General features: G+C 48.6%; 1 protein-coding gene across 1 annotated transcript in view; it reads left to right on the top strand.

The window, feature by feature from the left end:
* dcbld1 (discoidin, CUB and LCCL domain containing 1) overlaps nucleotides 1-23,599 on the top strand; it is a gene marked incomplete at its 5' end in the record, with an annotated part of 83,223 nt that overhangs the window by 27,263 nt on the left and 32,361 nt on the right. Inside the window, 2 exons of the mRNA XM_084314163.1 lie at nucleotides 6,309-6,381; nucleotides 17,998-18,131. Of these exons, the coding sequence (XP_084170289.1) occupies nucleotides 6,309-6,381; nucleotides 17,998-18,131 (207 nt within the window). The remainder of the gene's footprint in view (nucleotides 1-6,308; nucleotides 6,382-17,997; nucleotides 18,132-23,599) is intronic.

Below are 23,599 nucleotides of genomic sequence, written 5' to 3' on the forward strand. Positions count from 1 at the left end.
GCATATACTTAACTTGACATAGTTAGAAAAGGGTCAGTAAAGAATACAATCTACTTAGGCCCTGTTTAGACGGAAACGCTAGCAGGTGAATCCGCACAAAAAAAAATGTGGATGTGCCTTTCATTTATACGGAAACGGCGTTTTTACGGGGTGAAACCGCAAAAAAGTGAGACTACCTTCCAGGGTGGAATTCCTAGAAACGATAAACCTTTGCACTATCATCTAAACTGTCAAACGGCATAAAACGATGACGAAAGTCAAGTCAAGTCAAGAGTTTTAATTGTCACGGCATACAGGTATACAATGAAATGCGGGTGGTCTTGCCCGCAACGATGTGCAATACAGTGGTACATATAATAGAATCAAAAGAAGGAAACAACATTGTGCAGTAACAGGTAGCAGGTAACATGGAGTGACATCTCGGTATCTGTACATAGTTATTTACAGAGCATATGGGACATGCTAGTTAGCTTTGGTAGTGCAATACACTGTTCCTGTTATTCTAATTTAAAGTGTCCTTTCCTTTGGCCATAAGTGTGCGTGTGTGCGACATGAGTGTGTGCCCGCTCATGTTAAAGTGTTAAGTGGCTGCTCGTGTGTGAGCGTGCACAGTGTGCGTGTCGTGTGTGTGTTCATGTGTGCTTGTGTGTGGACAGTTCAGTGTTCTGAGCACTCAATGTTCATTGTTCATGGCTCTGATGGCCTGGGGGAAGAAGCTGAGCCTAAGCCGCTCTGTCCTAGTAGCTGGGGTTCGCAGGCGTCTGCCTGACCTCAGCAGCTGAAACAGGCTGTTATTGGGGTGGTGAGGGTCTTTCATTATCCTGCAGGCTCTGGATTTGCACCTCTTGTTGTATAGAACCTGCAGGGGAGGTAGTGCAATACCCGTTGTACGCTCGGCTGAGCGCACCACTCTCTGTAGGGCCTTCTTGTCCTGTGCCGTGCTGTTTCCATACCAGGCAGTGATGTTTCCGGTCAGGATGCTCTCTACAGCTCCTGAGTAGAAGGACTGGAGTATCTTTCCCGATACTCTGAACTTCCTTAACTGTCTCAGGTGGTAGAGACGCTGTTTCGCCTTCTTTACTACTGTGTCTATGTGTGTTGACCATGTCAGGTCCTCTGAGATGTGGACCCCCAGGTACTTGAAGCTGCTCACCCTGTCCACGGTAGCCCCGTTAATCATCAGTGGTGTGTGCGTCTCCTGCTGTCCTCTCCTATAATCCACGATCAGCTCCTTGGTTTTACCAATGTTCAGGAGCAGGCTGTTGTCCTGGCACCAGCGTTCCAGTACCTCAACCTCCTCCCGGTAGGCCTTCTCGTCGTTGTCCGAGATCAGCCCCACCACCACCGTGTCATCTGCGAACTTCACTATGGAGTTGGAGCTGAACTTGGCCACACAGTCGTGTGTGTAGAGTGAGTACAGCAGGGGGCTCAGAACACAGCCCTGGGGGGACCCGATGCTCAGGGTGATGGTGTTGGAGGTCTGACCCCCCACCCTGACCGCCTGGGGTCTTTCGCTCAGAAAGTCCAGTACCCAGGCGCTCAGGGCGGAGCTCAGACCTAGCTCGATCAGCTTGTCCACCAGTCTGGTGGGGACTATGGTGTTGAACGCTGAGCTGTAGTCAATGAACAACAGTCTCACATAGCCCCCCTTCTGACGGTCAAGGTGCGAGAGGGTGCTGTGCAGAACCTGGGAGACCGCGTCGTCGGTGGACCTGTTTGTCCTGTATGCAAATTGCATAGGGTCCATATCACTGGGGAGGGAGGCACAAATGTGGTCCTTGACCAGCCTCTCGAAACATTTCATGACCACAGAGGTGAGTGCCACCGGTCTGTAGTCATTTGGACATGCTGGGGAGGGTTTCTTCGGCACAGGGATGATGGTAGACATCTTGAAGCAGGCAGGGACCACTGACTCCGCCAGTGATTGATTAAATATGGCGGTGAACACAGGGGCCAGCTGGTTGGTACAGGTCTTGAGTATACGTCCTGTTATGCCATCTGGGCCAGCAGCCTTCCTGGTGTTCACCTGCATAAATGCTCTTCTCACACTGTGTTCCGACAACGAGAGAGCGTCCCCCCCCCCTCGCGGTTGCCCCCCCCCCTCCACAACAGCCGGCGCGCCAGTGACGTCACTAGCCGGAGAGCCAGCAGCGCCACTGTCTACACCAAACCGAGCGTAGAAGATGTTGAGCTTGTCCGCGAGGGAGGCGTCGTCGCTCCCCATTGAGGGGGCCCTGACTTTATAGTCAGTTATTGTCTTCAGTCCCTGCCATAATCCTCTTGTGTCGTTTTGTGCCATTTGTGTCTCCAGTTTATCAGCATATGTTCTCTTAGCAAGTTTGACAGCCTTGCGTAGAGTATAGACTGAAGCCTTATACTCCTCCATGTTTCCTGACTCTCTACCCAGGTTGTAGGCGGTGGTACGAGAGTTCAGAGCTGCTCTAATAGTGCTATCCACCCACGGTTTCTGGTTTGGGAAAATCCGCACCGTTTTCCTGGGGACAATACCATCGGCTATTGTTGTGATGTAACTCACCACTGTGTCAAGGCTCTCGTCGCGCGTACTGCTTACATCACAGGCATGCGCCAGCATAGCTGTCAACCCTACAGTTTTTTTTTTTTTTTTACTTTATTTTTTAGCGTTTATCGCTTTTCTGGTCAAGCATGACCGACAGTTGTAGGGTGAAACGGGAGAGAGAGCAGGGGGAGACATTCGGCAAATGACGGCGAGTCTGGGAATCGAACTCGGAGTCAACCAGATCCGTGACGCAGCACGGAGTCCCGCGCGAGCGCGGTAACATGGTGTGCTACTGGAGCACCCTAACCCTACCGTTTTCCCCGGGATTCTCCTGTTTTTTCGACCCTCTGCATGCCCTTTTCACGGTTCACGGATTGGCACGTTAAAAAAAAAAAAAAAAAAAAATTATATATAATTTTTTTTTTTCAAACTCATAAAATATATGTGATCAAGTCCAGCGTTTGTGCCGACATGTCTCCATTTTCATTTTCCAGATTTTTCCAGGTTGTGAAAGTACAGAATGTAAGCTTTCAAATGATGTGTCATACTTTGAAATCTGAGAATGTTTTGAATATCATGTATTCATTTAAATCTTGTAACTCAGTCTGTTGTCTAGAACGCTCAAGGGGAGGAAATGCCTCTGATTTTCACACTTCAGCTAGTTTGGGGGGGGGGGGGGCGTGGACAACTACCCTCACCTGAATGCGTCCATTGTTAACATTAATGACTCTCTGTGTGAATGCCTTTACCTGGCTCAGTTAATCTGAATCCCAACGCGCAGCTCTATTCAGATGCAAAAATACCCCCCCCCCACCTCTCCTCTGTGGAGAGTACAAACTGTTTCAAAACAGTTTTAAACACAGAATTCTTACAATTAGTTATTATATCTGTTCGCTGTTATACTAAATATGTTCTTCATGTTCTAAGTGGTTGCCTAGTGGAGATTTAGGATTCACTGACTGTACACTGTAAGAAAAAAAGCTGCAAGAAAACTAAATGTCTGGCATCAATGGTTTCCAAATACTGTCAAATTACAGTAAAATCAAATACATTTACAGATTACAACCTTTATTTAATGGTTAATATTTTGATACAAGGTAATTTACTGTATTTTTATAGCATTTACACTTAAAGTAGGAAAACAAAAGTAATCTGTAAAATAATACAGTGAATTTCCTTAATACAGGTTTTGACCAGCAGCAGATGGCAGCGACGAGGCAGCTCCATTGGAAGGGGGCGGGGCCGGGAGGGAGGGGGCGGGGCTAAAATGTGCACGTTTTTTCTCCTGCCAATGTTGACAGCTATGAGCGCCAGTAGCCTAGAAGCGTAAACAAAGCATGTCTGATTCTATCCATGGCGATCACCTGAAGGCTACATTGGCAGTACTTTTAAATACACAAGAATCTGTCCCGCGGCTATCACAACTATTAGTGACTGGACCCACTGTCTGTGAGTGACTCTGCTTTGATCCAATCACATTCCCCACCCACAGTCTGCGAATCAGAGGCAGAGTAGGGCGGGTCTTCACAGCACGTCATGTGACATATGCGCCAATCGTGTGACAGCGGGGCTCAGTCGTCTCGAGTCGTTACAGCCTCGTCTGCACGGAGAATTCTATCCCAAAACGCTAGTCTAAACGCAAAATTAAAAGTGAGAACGCAAGACGACTTTTGCGGTTTCTGTTCAGACTCTCTCCGTCTAAACGTAGCCTTAATGGTAGGCTATGTCAACGTGGAAGAAATATACAATAATACTAAATATATATAAAATAAAAAATGTATTATGGCATATATTGGCCCACTACACTAAGCAATAAAAAAATTTGTGGTGGTGTAATTTGTGTAATCTTTTTAAATGTCGTGTGGCGAAACGAGCGCTTGACATTAACGGCATGCTGGAATGGTACATCATTACATTCTAAAACAGCGAGCGAAGCGCCGGGCGTGCTGTGATGTGGTCTCTTTTGGAGGAGACAGAAGGTTATCATATAACCCTAGTTATATGAGTATAGCGAGCGCTCTGCTCTATTGGAACTGTCCCTTTAATCATATGCTATCATGAAAACGTTCAATCACATGCATGCCACGCCCACATCTGCTCACACATAAGCGGGGCCATGGCCATACTACCAGCTTTCACCGCCGAAACGGAAGACACATGGGGTCCTCAGTGAGTCAGAGCAGAGTGCTCGCTATACTCTTATAACTAGGGTTATAGGATAACCTTTGTTATATTTCGTATAGCTTTGCGCTCTGCTCTATTGGAACACAAGAGTGGAGCAGAGCGGAAAGCCAGACAGATGTACCCGCTGAGGTCCCCTACAACCATCAGAATCCGGGGAGGATCCGGGCCCCCCGCCCCCCCTAGTGAGGGACGGGAGGGAGATCGGACCCGACTGTGCGAAGGGGGTTCAGTAACCCCCACATCGCCAGCGTATCGGACAGGGCCTAAAATAGGTGAAGGCCCTTCTCCCCCTGGCACGCCGCTCCAAAGCGCTCCAAGGAGGCTTCCCCCCCACAAAGTCGTGGGGCCAGCTGGCGCACCGGGGAGACAACCCTCCAAGGAGGTTGATCTCTCAATCCAGGTTAGGGTTAGGGTTAGGTTAGGGTTAAGGCGACAGGCCTTAAGAGCAGAACTCGACCTGCGCCCGGAGCACTGCGGACTAGACAGGTGCCTAAGGGGCTTACTGTAAGAACAGTATCCCGGCGGAAAGGGTGTTCGGTATGCCATGCACCATGTCACAATCTCATGGGGCCACGAACCTCGCGGAGTCGGAATTAGCCAACTCCGCCAGCAAACAGATTCCACCACGAACCCTGACCCTGCCAATTTATTAATCCTGCGGGGTTAAGGTTCAGAGAAAGAGTTTGACACAATTGGCAGACGTCACAAAACATGCAGGGGCATACTCTCGGGCAGCCGGGGTCAGACCCGGGCTCAACCAGAGAGTCGACTCTGCTACCAACACACCGGGGAGACAACCACCCCCCCTATGTTTATTAACAGAAAATGGTTGCGCCCTTAACCCATTAAGAAACCCCGGAAACATAACTGCGCGTATACACAGGCTATACAATGCAGTTCAAGGCGTTTCAGGTTTAAAAAGGGTTAACCCGGGCCAACAGGTCCACGAGGGCAAAGCCCGACCTGGGCCTGGAGGACCGGAACCTACACAGGGATGCATAGAGGAGTTGACACTACGCCCAGAGGAAGCCCGAATGTGAAGCGCCGGTGGAGGTCAGAATAATCCTCTAGACTCTCTTATGTGTGAGCGGATGTGGGCGTGGCCAGGCAGGTGAGGAGCGTGCATGTGGTTGAAAGTTTTCATGATAGCATATGATTAAAGGGACAGTTCCAATAGAGCAGAGCCAAAGCTATACGAAATATAACTAATGGTTCTACCTTTACGTGACAACAGAGCAGAACATCTACTTACGTTGCTTTGATTGCTCTGAATGCTCTGAATTAACCTGGTATTAAGAGTTTTAAATTTAATCTTTATTTAACCAGGTAAAATTTAAAAAAAAAAAGCGTTCTCTCAATGATCTATTGAATTGAATATATAGAACCTTATTCAGCTTTTGATGATTGTAGCATGAAAGCTAAAAGAAAATCACATGAATTAATATTTCACCCTCCTTTTTCTTTCTTCTTTTTTTGAAGTTTCCTGTGTTTCTGAAATAGTTAGAATGAGCCTCCGGCCAGCTGTAGTCTGTCACAGCGGTGTTGACAGGATGGGGCTGCATTTCTCAATCCGTGATGTTGTTCTATTGTGTTCTCCCAACAACAGGAAGTACTGTCCGGCAGGATGCAGAGGCGTGGCGGGGGAGGTGTCCGGGGATATCGCCCGCGGTTACCGACACGTAAGTGACTGTTGATCAATATCACCTTCATCTCTGCCGCCATCGTCATTCATCATCAGCAGTTTGTTATTGTCTGATCTGTCTTTCATCTCTTTGAGAATCTTACTATTATTCAAATGTTCTATTCATTTTTATTTTAATTGTCGGGATCATGATTCGATTTAAAATTGATTCTTGATTATCTAATTGGATATATTAGATTGCTATAATCCTTGCTGCTACAAAGCTTTTATTCTTGGCTAATCCTTGCAATCTGTTGGATTTAGTGAACTAACAGTATAGTTCTAAGATCACAAGACTGAAAACAGAAAAAGAAATGTGTTAATAAATGTTTTTATCTGAGAAGAAAGAATCTCTTCTTGATTTTTGTGATTTATCTTTTTTCCCACCCCTACCGAATATGATCGCTGGTATTTGCCAATATTGTCTGGGATACTTAGACATGTAAACAGTCCATCTATATTATCTATATCTCTTTGTGATCTGTTATGTAACGTCACATTCTTGATTGTGTGTTGATGTTTAGAGTAACTACCACATAACTCATTCCCCGCCATCGACGAGTATACTCGTTATTGGCCGCCAATCATTGAACGCCAACAACAAGTATACTCATTATTTGATCGTTATTTCTTTTATTCTATATTTCTATTCATTACAGGCGCATGGACTCGGGGTTAACATGGGGAATCCTCATGAGAATGTAAAAGTGCAATACCGGCCGCATCACGCTAGGCGGCGGTATCGAGCACCCTTTCTACCCTATCTTTCTCTGTGGGACGGCCCCAGGTCTCCAGTTTCACTTTTCCTTGTCGGGCGAGGGGAGCGGTTTTCCCAGTTCCATCGAAGCGTGTCAAATATCTCCGATCCATATGTTGTGGTGAATTATGCCGTCGACGAAATGGACATTGGATATACCAGATGGCGATCAAACAATTGGAATATTATTTTTGGAATACTCCTGGCCACAGGTAAGGGCGATTTGACGTACATTTTTTATACCAATCGGGCTGATAACTGTTTTTAGTGTTCAATGCAAATGCTGTTACTGACAATCAAATAATCAGAAACGACCCCCCCCCCCCCCTTTCATGCTTTCATGATGGAACATAATAGCTATTATCTAGATTTGATTTCGGGATAATAATAGCGTATACAGGCAAGAAATGGCAACGTCTATAGTGGAATCGACGTATAGGGCTTTAACTCAGGATTTCATGAATTAGCCTAGACCGCTCTAAAATACTTATATTCACCACGGTATAAAACGGGAACGTATGGATGGAAAAACTATTTCTTTTTTGCATCTTGAATGGAAGATAGTTGTCAAATGACCATGGTATTGTATCCATAGCTATAATATAAAATATAGATTTAGCTCTACAAACAAGGTGACTCAGTCCTATATTTTAACGTGTGGCAATACGACCACAGGGCGATGACTAATCCCAGGCGGTCAATGAGTTAAGGAACACAGTGGGGAGTATTGTCTGCTGCTTCCCCCATGCTCAGTATATTCTTACTGTATTTATTTCTGTATATTTTATTTCATTTAATTTTATTCTATTTTACTCTACTCTTGTCCTAGGCAACTTGATTTGATTTGTGTTACTATTCTAATTTGTGACCTGTCCTGTCTAAATGTTTAAATGTTGAGCGATTTGCAGTGTCAAATTTCCCACGGGATAATAAAAGTATTTCTATTCTATTCTAAGTCACACTCTACAACAAGCCCAAGCATATTTGGAGTGTGTAGGTGGACAGACTAGGTAATGTGTTTATATAACATTCAGGAGGTTATATCATGCTGGTCAATAGTTAACACTATGATCGCCGATGACGAGTTAAGACGTCATTCCTAGCCATGCTCATTCTGCCGAAGACGCCGTAACTCGTCTTTGATGTCAATATTTAAAAAATCTGTCATCGAAATCATATTTCCTTTCCGGAGCCCTGAGATGTACTGGTGAGCTCCACTCAACTGTCTAACGGTTCGAGAGCGCCATCTGGTGGCCGATCGGCAGAGGGAGGGGCGCGCCAAACAGGAAGTGCGCATCCATATGTGCTCCGGGCACTCGCGATCGGTAGCCGGACTCCATCTCAACACACTGGATGATCAATCGCTCGCCCTAACTCAATAAACAACGTTATTTGGACGTATATAGTATTATACAACCTGGAAATGGTTCATCAGGATCAACATCCCATAATCGAAAACGGTCTACTCCACGCTGATCGTCCAACGGCGCGAGGAACATACGGTAAGATTCAGCGTTATTTTCTAACGTATTCCATATAAACTGCTATGATGAACATATGACCCACTCTGGATGAATCATCTAACGCTGCCCACGGAATTATAAACGATCCCCCGCCCATCCGGTCATCATCAGATCATACGTAGATCATTCTAGAAGTACGTCCAGTTGAAATTTTTCATCTCGCACAGATTCCTACCAAACTGTATCTGATCATCAATATAATGCATTTAGGGCTATAAATCACGTTCTGAAGAAAGCTGCAGAAAACGATAAAAACATACTTATACTTTAGACCATATTTTAGTATGAATATGTGAATGAAAAAGTTTAACGTTGCTACACCCTGAACAATACATATAGGACATTGAATGGGCCATAATAATGGCAATGTAGCAATAGAATTTAAAAAGTTATAGCCCTGCAAAGAAGGGGAACTTCTCCATAGACAAATAGAGCTGGCGAGGGATGGTAAATTATGAATTTAACCCATGGCGATCAAAGTGTTAATAATCATGTGCGTTTGGGGCGTGTTTTGCATGTGCAAACATTCTAACCAAGTCATATGCTTTGGCTCAGAGTTTCAACACAACAGTATTTTAGCGGTCTTGTTCCCTGATTAAAACCTCACAGAGATTTCCTGTTTGTATTTAGAGGAATGTGTCGGTGTACTGGCTGGGGTTCCAGAGGTGAGCAGCTCAGCACATATCAGCTTCTCTCTAAGATCTGTGGGAACATTTCTGATGATCGACAGCTAATGATGCTAATGATGGAGCATCGCCGTCGGCTGTGTGATAGTAAAGGGCTAACTGTGAGGATTGGTTTACAATTGTTTTTTCCTCCTTCCTTCTCGTTTGCATTTTCATTTTTAATCACTTTTCGGGTCCTTTTTTATCCGTTTTTTCACTCTTTTGACCAGGAGCTCCACCGCATGCGTGTTACCCTTCCGCTCTCATACCGGAAGCCTTCAATGTTTTTTTTTTTTTTTTTTATCTACTTTTTCTCCCCATTTTAAAAAATGTTCTCCCGTCCCCAATTTCGCATTGTCCAATTCTACCCTCCCCTGTCTCGAACGTTGTTAGGCCATGCCTCCCACAAGCCAGCTGCAATGTGGACCAAGCCTTGCATCACGTGTCCCCTCCGGTACTCGAGGAGGCAGCCGTCGCATCTTTTCACCTGCACAGCGCGATCTCTCAGCGGCGAGGGTCTGCGTGGGAGGGACACGCCGCCCTCGTCGCTTCCTGATTCTACTGCGCAGGCGCACCAACCGACCTGTAGGAGTCGCTGTCCACAACGTCCGATCCCCAACCACCAGCTTCCCACCCCCTAATACTGCCAATTGTAAGGGGGCTTTCTCACTGCCATTCAGGGTCGAATCAGCTCCGCTCCGTCCTCGTTCCGTCCTTGGGTGCAAACCTCCCCCCTCCCTCTCCCCCCTCTGGTTTGTGTACACACTGCAGTCTTGGTGCGCTCCGGGTTTTTGTTTACGGTTTGCGTTTTGAGCGTGTAAGCTTGCCGTAGCGATGATGTCACGCTCTAACGTCAACACAGAAAGAGTTTAACACACAGTGGTGGAAACTGGATGCTGATATAAAGAAACGAATAACCAATAAATATGAAGTTATATTTGAACCTCTGTTGTCAAGCCTTGTCAATATAACCCACCCCCCTTTTCTCACGAATGGAACTGGTGTTGTGGAGTCCGCTTTGAGCGTTTTCCAGGGTTACCGCTAAGCTAGTAACGCTAGTTAGCTTAGCCTATTTATTACAGCTAACATTAGCCCATTGCTCGCGGCAATTATACTGCATGTCATTGATCTACCGGTCGATCACGGCCGACTTGTTGGGCACCACTGGTCTAATAGAAATAAATGCATTCGAACAAGAGACCAATGTATAGTAGACATAGCAATGGCAAAAAAATTGCCAGGCCTAATGCGAGCCAGGGAAGTCTTGTGCTTTGTAACGTGGCTTCATGTTTTCATCCACTAAGCTGTGAGGCTCAACATGCTTGTTTGGTTGAGGTCTGAACTCGCAAATTGCCCATAAATATAGTTTTTGTGGGTATTGTCCAGTTGTTGCTGTATGTTTTTATCTGCCCAAAATTCAAGCAAGCATGAAAGCATTACAGTAACGACGTTGTGTGTGTCAGCAAGTTGATACAGAAGCCTCTCCCGTGTTTTGGTACAAGCTTGTACACCACGCCCCCCGCTCCCACTGGCGCGCAACCGGAACCACCTATTTCAGCGGTCCAGGTTTGGAGCGAATCAGCGTCCCCGGGGACGGGGGGGGAGCGTTCTCAGTAGGACGACCACACCCTTTTCTGGTGCGATCGGGCTCTGATTCGACCCCGAATGGTTAGTGAGAAAGCCCCCTTAGTATGAACGACCAGCCAAGCTGGTAGCAACGCCGAGAGCTGGGCTCGAACCCAGCATCTCCTGCATTGGTGGCGAGTGCCTTGCCCACTGCGCCACCTAGCCACTTTTGACAACGGATGTTTTAACAAATTGCTTGTATTGCCACCCATACTTGCAAATGTTTTATTGCACTTGTGGCAACGTGCGTTGTCGGCATCGACTTTCGTAAAGTGTACCCAGACTTTCGTTTTGTTCTCTCAAACGGAGAGATCACACGGAGCCACAGACAGGCCCCTCCCTGAAGTACCCGTATGTGTATTTTCTGTGAGTGTGAGTGGCTCGCAGAGTCGCTGCGGCTCGCTTCTCGTGCAGACAGTTGAGAGGAGAGGAGACCCAAGTTTGAGAATAGATTAACGGTGTCAATTGTATTATCGCGCGATAATAGTCCGCCGTTAACGCAGCCCGGTAACGCCATTAGCGGCCCAGCTCTACTAAAAACGCTTATCAGCCCGATCGGTATAAAAGCATTGCACGATCAAGCAAAAATTTACGTCAGATAGTCCTTACCTGTGATCGGGAGTATTCCAAAATAATATTCCAATTGTTTGATCGCCATATGGTACATCGGCCATCTGGTACATCGGCATAACCCACCACAACATATGGATCGGGGATATTTGACGCGATTCAATGGAACCGGGACAACCGCTCCATTCGCCCGACAAGGAAAAGTGAGACCGGAGAGAGACATTTGGCCGTTACACAGGCCAAGATACAAGGTTTCAAAGGGTGCTCAATACCGCCGTCTAGCTGGATGAGGCCGGTATTGCACTTTGGCAATCTCAGACTCATTCCCGGCCTATAGTAACACGAGGTCCCCGGATGAATAATGAATAAAAATATCGGGGGGAAAAAAGGAAAAACCATCAAATAACGTATATATACGTGGTTGGCGTCCAACGCTTGTCGGCCAAACACGTATATAAACGTTGTTGGTGGGGATTGAGTTAAGTTAAGAGGAAATGATAATTTCTGGGCCTTGATAGTCTTTGACGTGATTTATATCCCTGATATATATCAAACGCTGTCTAATCCCTGTTTATTCCTTGAGTTCCCCCCCCCCCCCCCCCCCCCCCAAAAAGATTCAGTGCAGTTAATGTATCGCCGGTCTGATGTACAAGTCAGTCCTTTCACCGTGGTGCGATTGATTTGGTGATCAGGAGGAGTGCACTTTCCCCTAATCGATTGTGACGACTCCGCCGGTTGTATTTCCCCACGGGGCCTGGCTAAATTAATTAAGGCATTGTTCCGGATTCAGTTAGGCTATTGCAGAGCTGTCCCTGTGGACGAGGAGCTTGACGCGGAGCTTCCACGGTGCCAGTTGTTTTCCTCTGAGGGTCGGTTCTCTTTCTATAGGGTCAATCAACACCCAGACCTTGTATTTGGCATGTAACAGACTCTGATTGGTAACTTCCATTGCTATTATCTATCGCCGTTGCTGTTTTGGCTATCTCTGTATCTGATCGACCCTGAGCCGTGAGACAAGACAGCCGTGGTCATCAACATCTCACTGAGACACAAGAGCTGTAAGGGTTGTGTTGTCGGGCTAACATGGGACCTTTTTCACATAACCAATAGTACACAGTAGACATTAGGCAAAGGGCACAAAGGCATGTCGGAGGGAGAAGGAACTAAACAAATACAATTAAGAGGCATGACAGACCCAACGTATGTCGTCATGGGACTGGCCTCCAGGCCTCCACCCAGGTCTGCGGGAGGTGGTGTCCTGGGTGGGTGGATCTATTGAGCCTGAGGGGTATTTGAAACCCACCACCTATTGCTCTTCTCTCGCACTGTCTCTCACTCTCTCGTGCTGTCTCTCTCTCTCTCTCTCTCTCTCTCTGGGGGGTGATTAGTGCTAGTATTGACCAGCCTGTTGGTTTGACCACAGCTCCTCCAGGCTCAGCAGGGGGACAGGGAGGGATGGGGCAGAGTGGGTGGGGGGGGGGGGGGGGGGGGGGGGTTGAATGGATGGAGGGATGGATGGAAGGAAGGAAGAAGGGATGGGTGGACAGTGGGAGACGAACGGATGAATGAACAGAGGGAGGGAGGGAGCATGAGAACAGTGATACCCCTATGATACGGCCTAGAGCAGTGGTTCGCTCAACATGGGCCGGGGCCCCCTAGGTGTCCTTGGAGAGTTTCCAGGAGGTCTGATCCATAACTGAGCGGGTAGAGGTCTGATCCATTACTGAGCGGGTAGAGGTCTGATCCATTACTGAGCGGGTAGTGGTCTGATCCATTACTGAGCGGGTAGTGGTCTGATCCATTACTGAGCGGGTAGAGGTCTGATCCATTACTGAGCGGGTAGAGGTCTGATCCATTACTGAGCGGGTAGTGGTCTGATCCATAACTGAGCGGGTAGTGGTCTGATCCATTACTGAGCGGGTAGTGGTCTGATCCATAACTGAGCGGGTAGTGGTCTGATCCATTACTGAGCGGGTAGAGGTCTGATCCATTACTGAGCGGGTAGAGGTCTGATCCATTACTGAGCGGGTAGAGGTCTGATCCATTACTGAGCGGGTAGTGGTCTGATCCATAACTGAGCGGGTAGTGGTCTGATCCATTACTGAATCCATTACTGAGCGGGTAGTGGTCTGATCCATAACTGAGCGGGTAGTGGTCTGATCCATTACTGAGCGGGTAGAGGTCTGATCCATTACTGAGCGGGTAGTGGTCTGATCCATAACTTTTACAGAACAGTAAGGTCAACATGAGAGGTCCCAACTGAAAGATGTACCAAAGATGCAGAAATCAAGTCACTTTGCTTTGTATCAGATTTTAGAATTGGGGAAAATTCCTCCTGTTTTATCCCCACATCTACCCAATATCTAATAAGAGTATTGGTGCTTCCCTCCCTCCATACAATCCATCAATCTGTCTATTCTTGTTCCGCCATATAAGGACTAAACCTACAGGGAGATTTGAGCCTAAACAAACATGACATGGCTACTTGCCTCCTCCCCCTCCCTGGAAGGGTTTTTTTAGTGGCCATTGATAAATTAATTAATTTCCAATAGTCTGCAACAGAAGGCTGCTGAGATATAGCCTAGGGCCACATATGGCTGTAGAGATTTGGGCCGCAGGGCCAATATTGATTTGACCAGCTTGGCTATTGTGTGTGGGGAAAGCTTGACTATTGTCCCCAGGCTTTGGTTGTTGTACATAGTGCTGAGGCTTTCTATGCTTGTTATTATCCTGACCAGTTTGCACTTATATTGGCTAGCTGGCCAATGCTTTGGTGACTGGCTATTGTACTAGCTAGCTGGCCAAGGCTTTGGTGACTGGCTATTGTACTAGCTAGCTGGCCAAGGCTTTGGTGACTGGCTATTGTACTAGCTAGCTGGCCAAGGCTTTGGTGACTGGCTATTGTACTAGCTAGCTGGCCAAGGCTTCGGTGACTGGCTATTGTACTAGCTAGCTGGCCAAGGCTTTGGTGACTGGCTATTGTACTAGCTAGCTGGCCAAGGCTTCGGTGACTGGCTATTGTACTAGCTAGCTCGGTCACGGTTTTGGTGGGTGACCAGCTTACTGGTAGATCGAGCTATAGAACAGAAGGTGTTAATCTGCCACTGCACACATTCAATATGACTGTCATTAGCATTTAGACCTGAACAGGAGACATCTCATGACGCTATAAGTAATGGTTGTCCGGCTGTAGTATGGCGTAAACATTCCAGACCGTAATACAGAATGCCTCGTCCTTCAGCTAATAGTGATTTTGATACACATATTGATATACATTAGGACGGACCCCTTCGTTGCTACACATTAGGACCCCCTACGTTGATACACATTAGGACCCCTACGTTGATACACATTAGGACCCCCTACGTTGATACACATTAGGACCCCCTACGTTGATACACATTAGGACCCCCACATTGATACACATTAGGACCCCTACGTTGATACACATTAGGACCCCCTACGTTGATACACTTAGGACCCTACGTTGATACACATTAGGACCCCTACGTTGATACACATTAGGACCCCTACGTTGATACACATTAGGACCCCTACGTTGATACACATTAGGACCCCTACGTTGATACACATTAGGACCCCCTACGTTGATACACATTAGGACCCCCCTACGTTGATACACATTAGGACCCCTACGTTGATACACATTAGGACCCCCTACGTTGATACACATTAGGACCCCCTACATTGATACACATTAGGACCCCCCACATTGATTACATTTTGTCTCTGGACCCCATCTGAAAAGATATATCTTGTTAAATATGACTTTGTCCATAATTCCATAACTAATTGAGGAGGTAACATTGGATAGTGATAGTGAAACCATCTAGTGAATGAAATAGTGAAATCAAACGGTTCCCTATTTTTCTGGGGACCCCTTGGAACCTCCTCAAGGGACCACTGAAGTAAAGCTACCAACATGTCTGCCTGCTGGCCAGCGAGCCAAACAACAAGTTAGCCACAGAACAAGACACCAGTAGGTCTCTATCAGACAGACAGACACAGACAGACAGACAGACAGAAACATTCTTTGTATTTTTGTGGATAAATTATCGAGTTAATGAGGCAGTTCAATCTGACCCCAGGCCAGCTGTCTGCCCGGATAAAACAAAGGGGTTCCATGGTAGTCTGGTCTATTAATGTGACCCGAGTACAACTGCTAGTTTAGATGAGACAGGGGGGGGGGGGGGGGTGGGGTTTTATAGGCGTTCTGTTCATTCTGACCTCAAGCCAGTTGTTAGTGATGATAAGAGACGGGGTCTCTGGCTTCTCTAGTCTAGTTGCTCCCTTGTTACTGTCTTCCTCTGCTTCCCTGCCCCCATCTTCCCTTATTTACCTCTTTCTCTCTTCCCCTTCTATCTCTTATTAATTTGTTTATTTGGACGGGACAATGCAAAATTAATGAACACTGTGGAGTGTAAAAATTGCCGGATTTAGCACGAGGCTAATTTCCATCCGTTGTCCCCAACTAATTTCCTAATTTCCATCCGTTGTCTTTCCCTTCTTCTCCTGTCGCTACCTCTCCTTCCCACCCCATCTTCCCTTCTAACAACCTCCTTCCCTCTCCTCTCCCCCCCCCCCCCCCCCCCTCCCCCGCCCAGGGTAGAATCGTATCTGCTCTCCTATGATTATTATAATTTGGTGACCTGTGAAAATGACTCCCTATTACAGATTAAGATTAATCGCTGGAGGGCGGCTGGGTGGCGTAGCGGAGATTGCGCTCGTCACCAATGCAAGAGACTCCGGTCTCGAAATCCCGGTGTCAGCATTGCCTGCGGCTTGGGCCAGTCGTCATACTATCTCAATTGGCAGAGGTAGCGGGTGGAAGTCGATGGGTGGGGATTGGACGTTGTGGACAGCGACTCCTACAGGTCGGTTGGGTGACGCCTGCACAGCAGAGACAGGAGGTATCGGGGGCAGCGCGAGCCTCCCACGCGTTACTCCTCGCCACTGAGAGTCCGCGCTGTCTGGTGAAAAGATGCGACAGGCTGCCTCCTCGTGTACCGGAGGGGACACGTGATGCAAGGCTTCTATCTTCACTACAACCGACCAGTGGGGGGCATAGTCTAGCAACGTTCAAGACAAGGGAGGGGAGAATTGGCGATATACGAAATTGGGATGGGAGAAAAATAGAAAAATAAGGAGGAAAAAAGTGGATAAAAAAAGAATGATTAATCGCTGGTCTCAGAGTTCATTCAGGCGATCGAGTCCAGGACTAAGTCCAATCTGTGTGACCACCGCAGAATAGAATAGGGTTCAGGACAGTTGGAAGGTTTAATTCATGTTTAAATGTGTAGCCGTCGCTGTCTGGCATTCCAAGGTACCGCAACGACGTGAATAGCTGTATTTAAACATGTTGCTCAGCACTCTCTTACCTTACATGTCCCAGATTTCCAAGGCCCTATATTTTAGCCTAACCGGGGTCGGGCTAGAGCGACTCTCTAAAGAGGTAGTAATTCCCAAAAGTTCCTGAGCTAAGCACCGCTTTCCTTCGCAGGATGCCTGGAATTCCAGCTTGACGTCTTTGTCCGTGTGAATGAATGCAACGTGCCTTTTCTTCTTTCTTTCATGTCAAAGTGGTGTAATTAAGAATATGTGGCTTGGATGTAATTAAAGTCAATTGTGTCTCCTCTCCACCACACAATGAAAATGGTCCTGTGTGATTTAGATTGAGGCGTCTTCTCTGTGATGGTGCTGTTGATTAATGAAAGGCTGCTATGTTGTCTCCATGCTATCTGTCGTGGGGGGGGGGGGGGGGGGGTTATATATAAATGTATTTATTAGTCATCAATGTTCAGCGGAATACAATACACATTGAATGGCACATTTTGTATTTTCGCCCTCCCCCCTGCCCTTCTCCCTCCCCTGTCCTACCCAATCCTACAAATACACAACAGAAAACAGAGAACCCAATCCATGATTTCTGACCATATCAATGTGGGGTATATCCGCAAACAGAGTTACATCTATAGATGGAAAATAGGCTATGTTAAGGGGGCGCTTCACCCAAACTCTGTGCCGTCTATCCATCCAGATAGTTTTGGTTTGATTGGCCTATCCCTGCCGTAGAGATGTCTGCCTTCACTCTCAGTACAGTGGAACTGAATTGCATTCATTCAACCATCTCTACTGAAGCGCACCCCATAATAATGTATTTACTTTATTGATAGTATTAATAAATACGAATCAACTTTTACTTTTTAACTATGTTCTCTTTTTCACGTCTCAATTTCATGGTTCGATTCATGTTTAAATTTAACAAGCTTTATTGACATCGATATAAAAAAAACAATATAAAAGAGTTAAGTATTAATTATAGTTGAAATTATAATAACAGATTCACAATAATAATAATAATAATACATTTCTCTCTCTCTCTCTCTCTCTCTCTCTCTCTCTCTCTCTCTCTCTCTCCCTCTCTCTCTCTCTCTCTCTCTCTCTCTCTCTAGACCTCCGTGTTGTGTAAGGCAGCGGTCCACGCCGGGGTGGTCCGGGACGAGACGGGAGGCTGGGTCTCTGTGGAAACACGCAAGGGTCTGAGTCACTACCCAGCCAGCAGAGCCAATGGAGTCCAGTCTAAAGAGTGAGTGGCGACACGTCACGGCCGCGTGATTTATTTTCGTAGCCGCAGTTTGCGGAGACGCTCTCTGATTGGCCACTGACGTTTCTGGTCATGTGACATGTGCGCCCAATCGCCTGACGCCTGTGTCTTTGCCCATTTCCGCCTCGAACAGCATGCAAACTACCTAACGCCTAGTTTATCACTGGTTAAGCTTAGGCGACTCTTTCGAAGTTGGTTAAGGTTAGAGTTTGCAATCAGGGCTGGTGTTCTATCGCCCTGCTCTAAGACAAACTCTAACCTTAACCAACTTCGAAAGAGTCGCCTAAGCTTAACCGGTGAAAGAAACAGGCGTCACACGATTCGGCGCACATGTCACATGACCAGAAACGTCAGTGGCCAATCAGAGAGCGTCTCCGCAAACTGCGGCTACGAAAAAAAATCACGCGTCACGGCCCCATGGCTCCTCCCCCCTGCAGTACGGTTCAGTGCTCGCGTCACGTTAGACAACGAGCAAAACAGACACTGTAACTGAGGGGTACAATTCCCTGACTGTATTAATCAAGTATTAGTATCATTAAACTACTACCGTGTGTGTACATTACTGGCCTTACTGTACACAAGTATATTAGATGACAACACTTCCACAATGAAACGGTTTCCACACAAATACTCGTTTAGAATATTTATTACATCAGATAGTATTACATTACATTACTTAGTTGCGCTTATAAGGCAAAGAATGTGCGTAGGCTAGTCAATACTGAATATTAGGAATTATCTCTATGGTACTCTGGGAAAGGGGTGTACTACCGGTTGTAAGCCAGCAGGGGGAGGCAATGCTCTATGAAAGTCAATGGGTCCACGGAGGCGATCTTACTCCCTGGAGCAGCGGAGAAAGGCAGCCTCTGTACTCTCAACGTGCGCGCCGCGTAGGTGAAAGCCGTGGAGCCTCTGGTACGACAGAGACGGGCTCGAGTGATGGTCTCACGAACATGTAGATCCCACAGCAGTGGGTGTAGACGGTTCTCTGCTCCAGCAGCTTGGTGAAGAATGAAGAATAATAATAGTAATCCTTGCCGGAAAGTGGCTCTGCAATCACCGGGGTAAATCCTCCGGTTGGTCCGTGGTTCACAGTTGAACTTGACGTTACTATCCTTATTAGCACGCGGCAATAAGTGCTCTATGTAGACGCACAATTACTCACTTCACGTGGTCTTTGACTCGTAATGAAGGCCTTTACTAATAAATAGCGAACGATACGTTAAACAAACGTATTAGGATAACACGAGACTCTATCTTGGGGCAATGCGAGCCCTACTCGTCACCGCACGTTGCGTGGTGGGTGAGGCTTTACTTGGTAACTGAACCAGACTGAACTGAAGGCGAACTGAAAAGGAAGTTCTGTATTCGCTGGTCATATTTATACGTACGGTGGACAAATAGTGCCGCTCTGCTTTCGGTAGCCGTATTCATGGGCAGAAGCGGGCATGTTAAGACAAGTCATGTCGGTAGCTTTCAAGTCAGCTCTAGGGGGTAAGTCACTGGCGCCTAGGGGATCGCTTCCAATAGGAGAACGAATATTATGGTCTGTCCTGTACCAGGTAAAGGGATATTCCGTGTATATGTACAAAGAATATACAAGGGATATCAAACGATATACAAATATTATACATGGGATCTCAGGCAATAAATATATATATTCGGTTTAATCTGACCCTTTGTAACAGCCGCCCCCTAATTAGTCCCACCTAATTAGCTAAGCAGAGACAGATTAAGCCGCACTGTCCACTACTCAATGTCTGTGAGGGGTCGGGCAGTTCACAAAGTCAGGGGTCATGGTCGTCATTAGGCGAGTCGGGGAGCCTTGGCGACTCTATCAGCCTCGCCACGGGTCGGTTGTAGATCCGCCCTTGGCCGAGCACTTCTGCCACTCTGACCTTTCCGTCGGCACCAGTGGTCACTTTGCTTACGCGGCCGGCCGGCCACGCAGCTCGGGGTGGTGACTGGTCTATGGTCATGACGACTGGACGGGATGAAGGGGGGCTTAGGAAGGAGCGGGCCTGAGACTGCTTTGATCTGTGCTTGGCTGTGCTTTCTCCTCCTCCGTCTGTTTCTCTTGTTTGCTCTGTACCCCGTCTGAGGAGGGGCCGGTCCCGGCCGCCCCGTCAAGGAGTCGCTTGGGGTGCTGGGTTCGAGGTCAGCCACGTCTGGAGCGCAGCTGAGGGGGGTGGAGTTCCGAACTCCCTCTGGTGCCCACGGTTCTCTCACGGGCCTCGCTTAATGTCAATAGCCTCTGCTGTACGGGGGAGAGGCCGGTGTCGCTCGCCTCTGTGTGTAGGCAGCGTGTAGACGTGGGTTGACTGTCAAGTCCGTAGAGGGGGCCCTGGAGCGTCCATCCCAGTCGGGTCTGAACCGCGACTGGGCATCCTTTGGGTCCGACGTGGGCCGCCTCAATTGGGAGAATGAGGTCCGCGTGGTCGGAGCCGATGAGCAGGGTCGGTGTGGCGCCGTCGATAAGCGGTATAGGTAGTTGACGTAGGTGCCCATACTTAGCCATCAGCTGTGGGATGGGGTAGGTGTACTGCGACAGGCCTATGTCGTGGCTGGTGAAGACGTTGCTTATACTATAATGCTTCTCGGGCTGGTCCACCGCTGCTATCTCGAAGGAGACCTTTTCACCCTTTATGGTCTTCTGGTCCCTTCTGATGGTGCGTATGGTCATTGTATCTTTGACACCCCGCAGGCCCAACTGGGCTGCTGCGGAAGCGAGGAGGAGAGTCTTTTCGGACCCATCGTCCAGGACGGCGTAAGTGTCCAGGACCTTGTCCTCGTGGCTCAGGAGCACTCTGACCACTTTGAGGAGCACACGGGGGGTCCCGCTGTGCTGGTCAATGTGGAGCACTCCTGTGGGTGGTGACGTAGAATCTATATGGTGCGAGTCGCACCGTGGCTCCCAGTGTCTGCCGTAGCAGTCGGGACACCAGGGAGCGGTCTGGTGGAACTTTGGTGCTGGTGCCACCGCCTCGGCATGGTACATCACCACGACGGGCCCACTCTGTTGTCCTGGCTGACGCTTGTTGATGTCATGCAGGACCTCCAGGTGGGTGCCACCGCACCTGCTGCACTTCTTTTTCAAGCGGCACTCAGCTGCTAGGTGGCTGCGCGCGCAGCGGAAGCAGCGGCGGTGGTCCTTGACCCACTGGCTCACATCATCCGTGGTCAGCTTCTTGAAATCTTCGCACTGATAGAGCCGATGTTCTCCCTCACAGTACTGGCACTCAATCTTCCACTGGTCCTCTTTCGTCGAGGGGGTGTTGTGGTTCTGGTGCTGCGGTACTGATTCGGCTTGGTGCATAACAGTCACCGATCTTCGGCCATCGTTTACTCTCCTAGGTCCCTCTCTGGAGCTTGGTGTGCTCCGCACGAACGTATCCAATCGTAGGCTGCTGACTTCTCTCGCCAGGAAGTCGGCCAAGTCTAGGAGGGATGGTTCTGGACCGTTAGGATCACGGTGGTCTCTTTGCCGCCTGAAGCGCTCCTGTCTGGCGGGCGGCAGCTTCTCTAAAATCCTCTCGACGTTAGAGTTGGCGTATAGCTCGTGCATACCCTTTTCTCGTTGCGCTCCCAGCATCCCTACCAGGGACTGTACTTTTATAGACAGGTCGTCTAGTGAGCGATTGTCTGTTGCTGGGGGTAAGCGGTCAATATGCCTTATCTCTTCTATTACGTAATCCCATATACGTCCATATCTCTGGTCCAGCGCTGCTAGAGCCGCGGTGTATGGGGTCGTAGAGGTGGCATAGGCTAGCGCTATATTGTGCGCTCGGGGCACTTTCAGGTGCTGCAGTAATATTGCATACTTGTGGCGTTCATCAGCGACATCCACCATCATTGTCTCTAAGCACATCCGGAGCTCCGTATACTGTGCTCGATTCTCATGGGTGAAGTCTGGAAACGTCGGTGTGCCAATGTATGATGTCATGGATGACTGGCACATCGGTGAGCGTTGGGGGAGAGGCCTCCTCGGCGAGTCTCCTCTTGCGTGTCGTCTTGGGCTGGTACTTGGTGGGTACCGAAGGTCGGGTACCCAGGTGCTGTTCCTCGGGGCTGACGGTGCGTCAAACTCACCCGTGAGTTGAGTCGGGGGTTTGTAGCGCAGGGCCTCGGGGCTGACTTCTGGGCTGTACTGGACCTCCTGGTCCTGAGTACGTTGCTGCTGGTCGGGGCTGTACTGGGCCTCCTGGGCCAGAGTACGTTGCTGCTGGTCGGCTTGACACTCCTCCTCCTCCTCCTCCTCTCCCTCTGCTAGGACCTGGAGTCTTCTGTTCAGTCTCTCGGCGTGGTCCGGTTCTTCCCGGTTGCTGGGTCTCGTATGGACCGGCCGGGGAGGGGGTTCGGAGACGTGGACAGGATCCTCCTGTAGGCGGGGTCCCGGGTCGCTTCGTCGGGTAGGGGAATGTGTCCTAGACCCATGTCTTGACGATCTCTGGGAGCTCCGTGCGGAGTGAGGGGGTGTCGCCATGGCAACCAGTTTGTCCATCAGCTCCGCCTGCAGCCGGTCGCGCTCTGCCTCGCGCCGGGCATGGGCTGCGTCGCGCGCTGCTTCGCGCTGGGCATTGGCGATGTCGCGCTGCGCATTGGCGCTGGCCTGGGCAGCGTCGCGCTGTGCGTTGGCGACGTCGCGCTGGGCATTGGCGCTGGCATGGGCGGCGTGGAGCTGTGCATTTGCGACGTCGGCGCGGCTTCTCTCGATGTTCTCTTCTGTCTGGAGGCGTCTGGTCTCCAGTCTTATTCGGTCGTCTTCACTCCTTTGTTGCGCCTGGAAGCGCTCTCGCTCGCCTGCAAAATGTTCGCGCTCGCACGTCTGTTGCGCTTGAAGTCGATCGCGTTCGGTGGAGGCTGCCAGGGTGGCGATGAGTGCTTGCGCCAGCATCTTGTCCGCCTCGCTGGGGGAAGACGCCGTTCGGGGCGATCGGCTCCCGGCAGTACTTGTTGGAGATCCGTTCTCCTGTTGCGTACCGAGGAGATGCGTCTCCTGGGTGCGCGTCTCTTTAGGGTTGTCTTCCTCCCGGAGCTGATCGGGGACTATTTCTTCGGTATTGTTTGGGGGTAAAGGCATGTCAGTTCCCTCCTGGTCCCCACCGTGAGCTTGGTCAGTTACATTAGAACCCACTAGGGCCTCTGTTGGCGGGGTAGCCTGGTTGTTAGGGTCGGACATAATTTTACTTTCTACTTTTTCCGCGTTTAACTTCCCTTTAAAGCTAGGTATTGGACTGACAGCGTATGCCTCTAGATAGGGAGGTGGCTGCCGTCTGCGCTGCGGGCGATCTAGCTTAGGAGAACCGTTTGTGGAGTGTTCGTCATCGGCCATGTCAATATTAATATTATATTAATATTACGCTAATTATTCTCCGGCTCGAAGGACCAATTGTAACTGAGGGGTACAATTCCCTGACTGTATTAATCAAGTATTAGTATCATTAAACTAC

The sequence above is a fragment of the Notolepis coatsorum genome (assembly GCF_963971535.1).
Source record: "Notolepis coatsorum genome assembly, chromosome: 5".
Taxonomy (NCBI): domain Eukaryota; kingdom Metazoa; phylum Chordata; class Actinopteri; order Aulopiformes; family Paralepididae; genus Notolepis; species Notolepis coatsorum.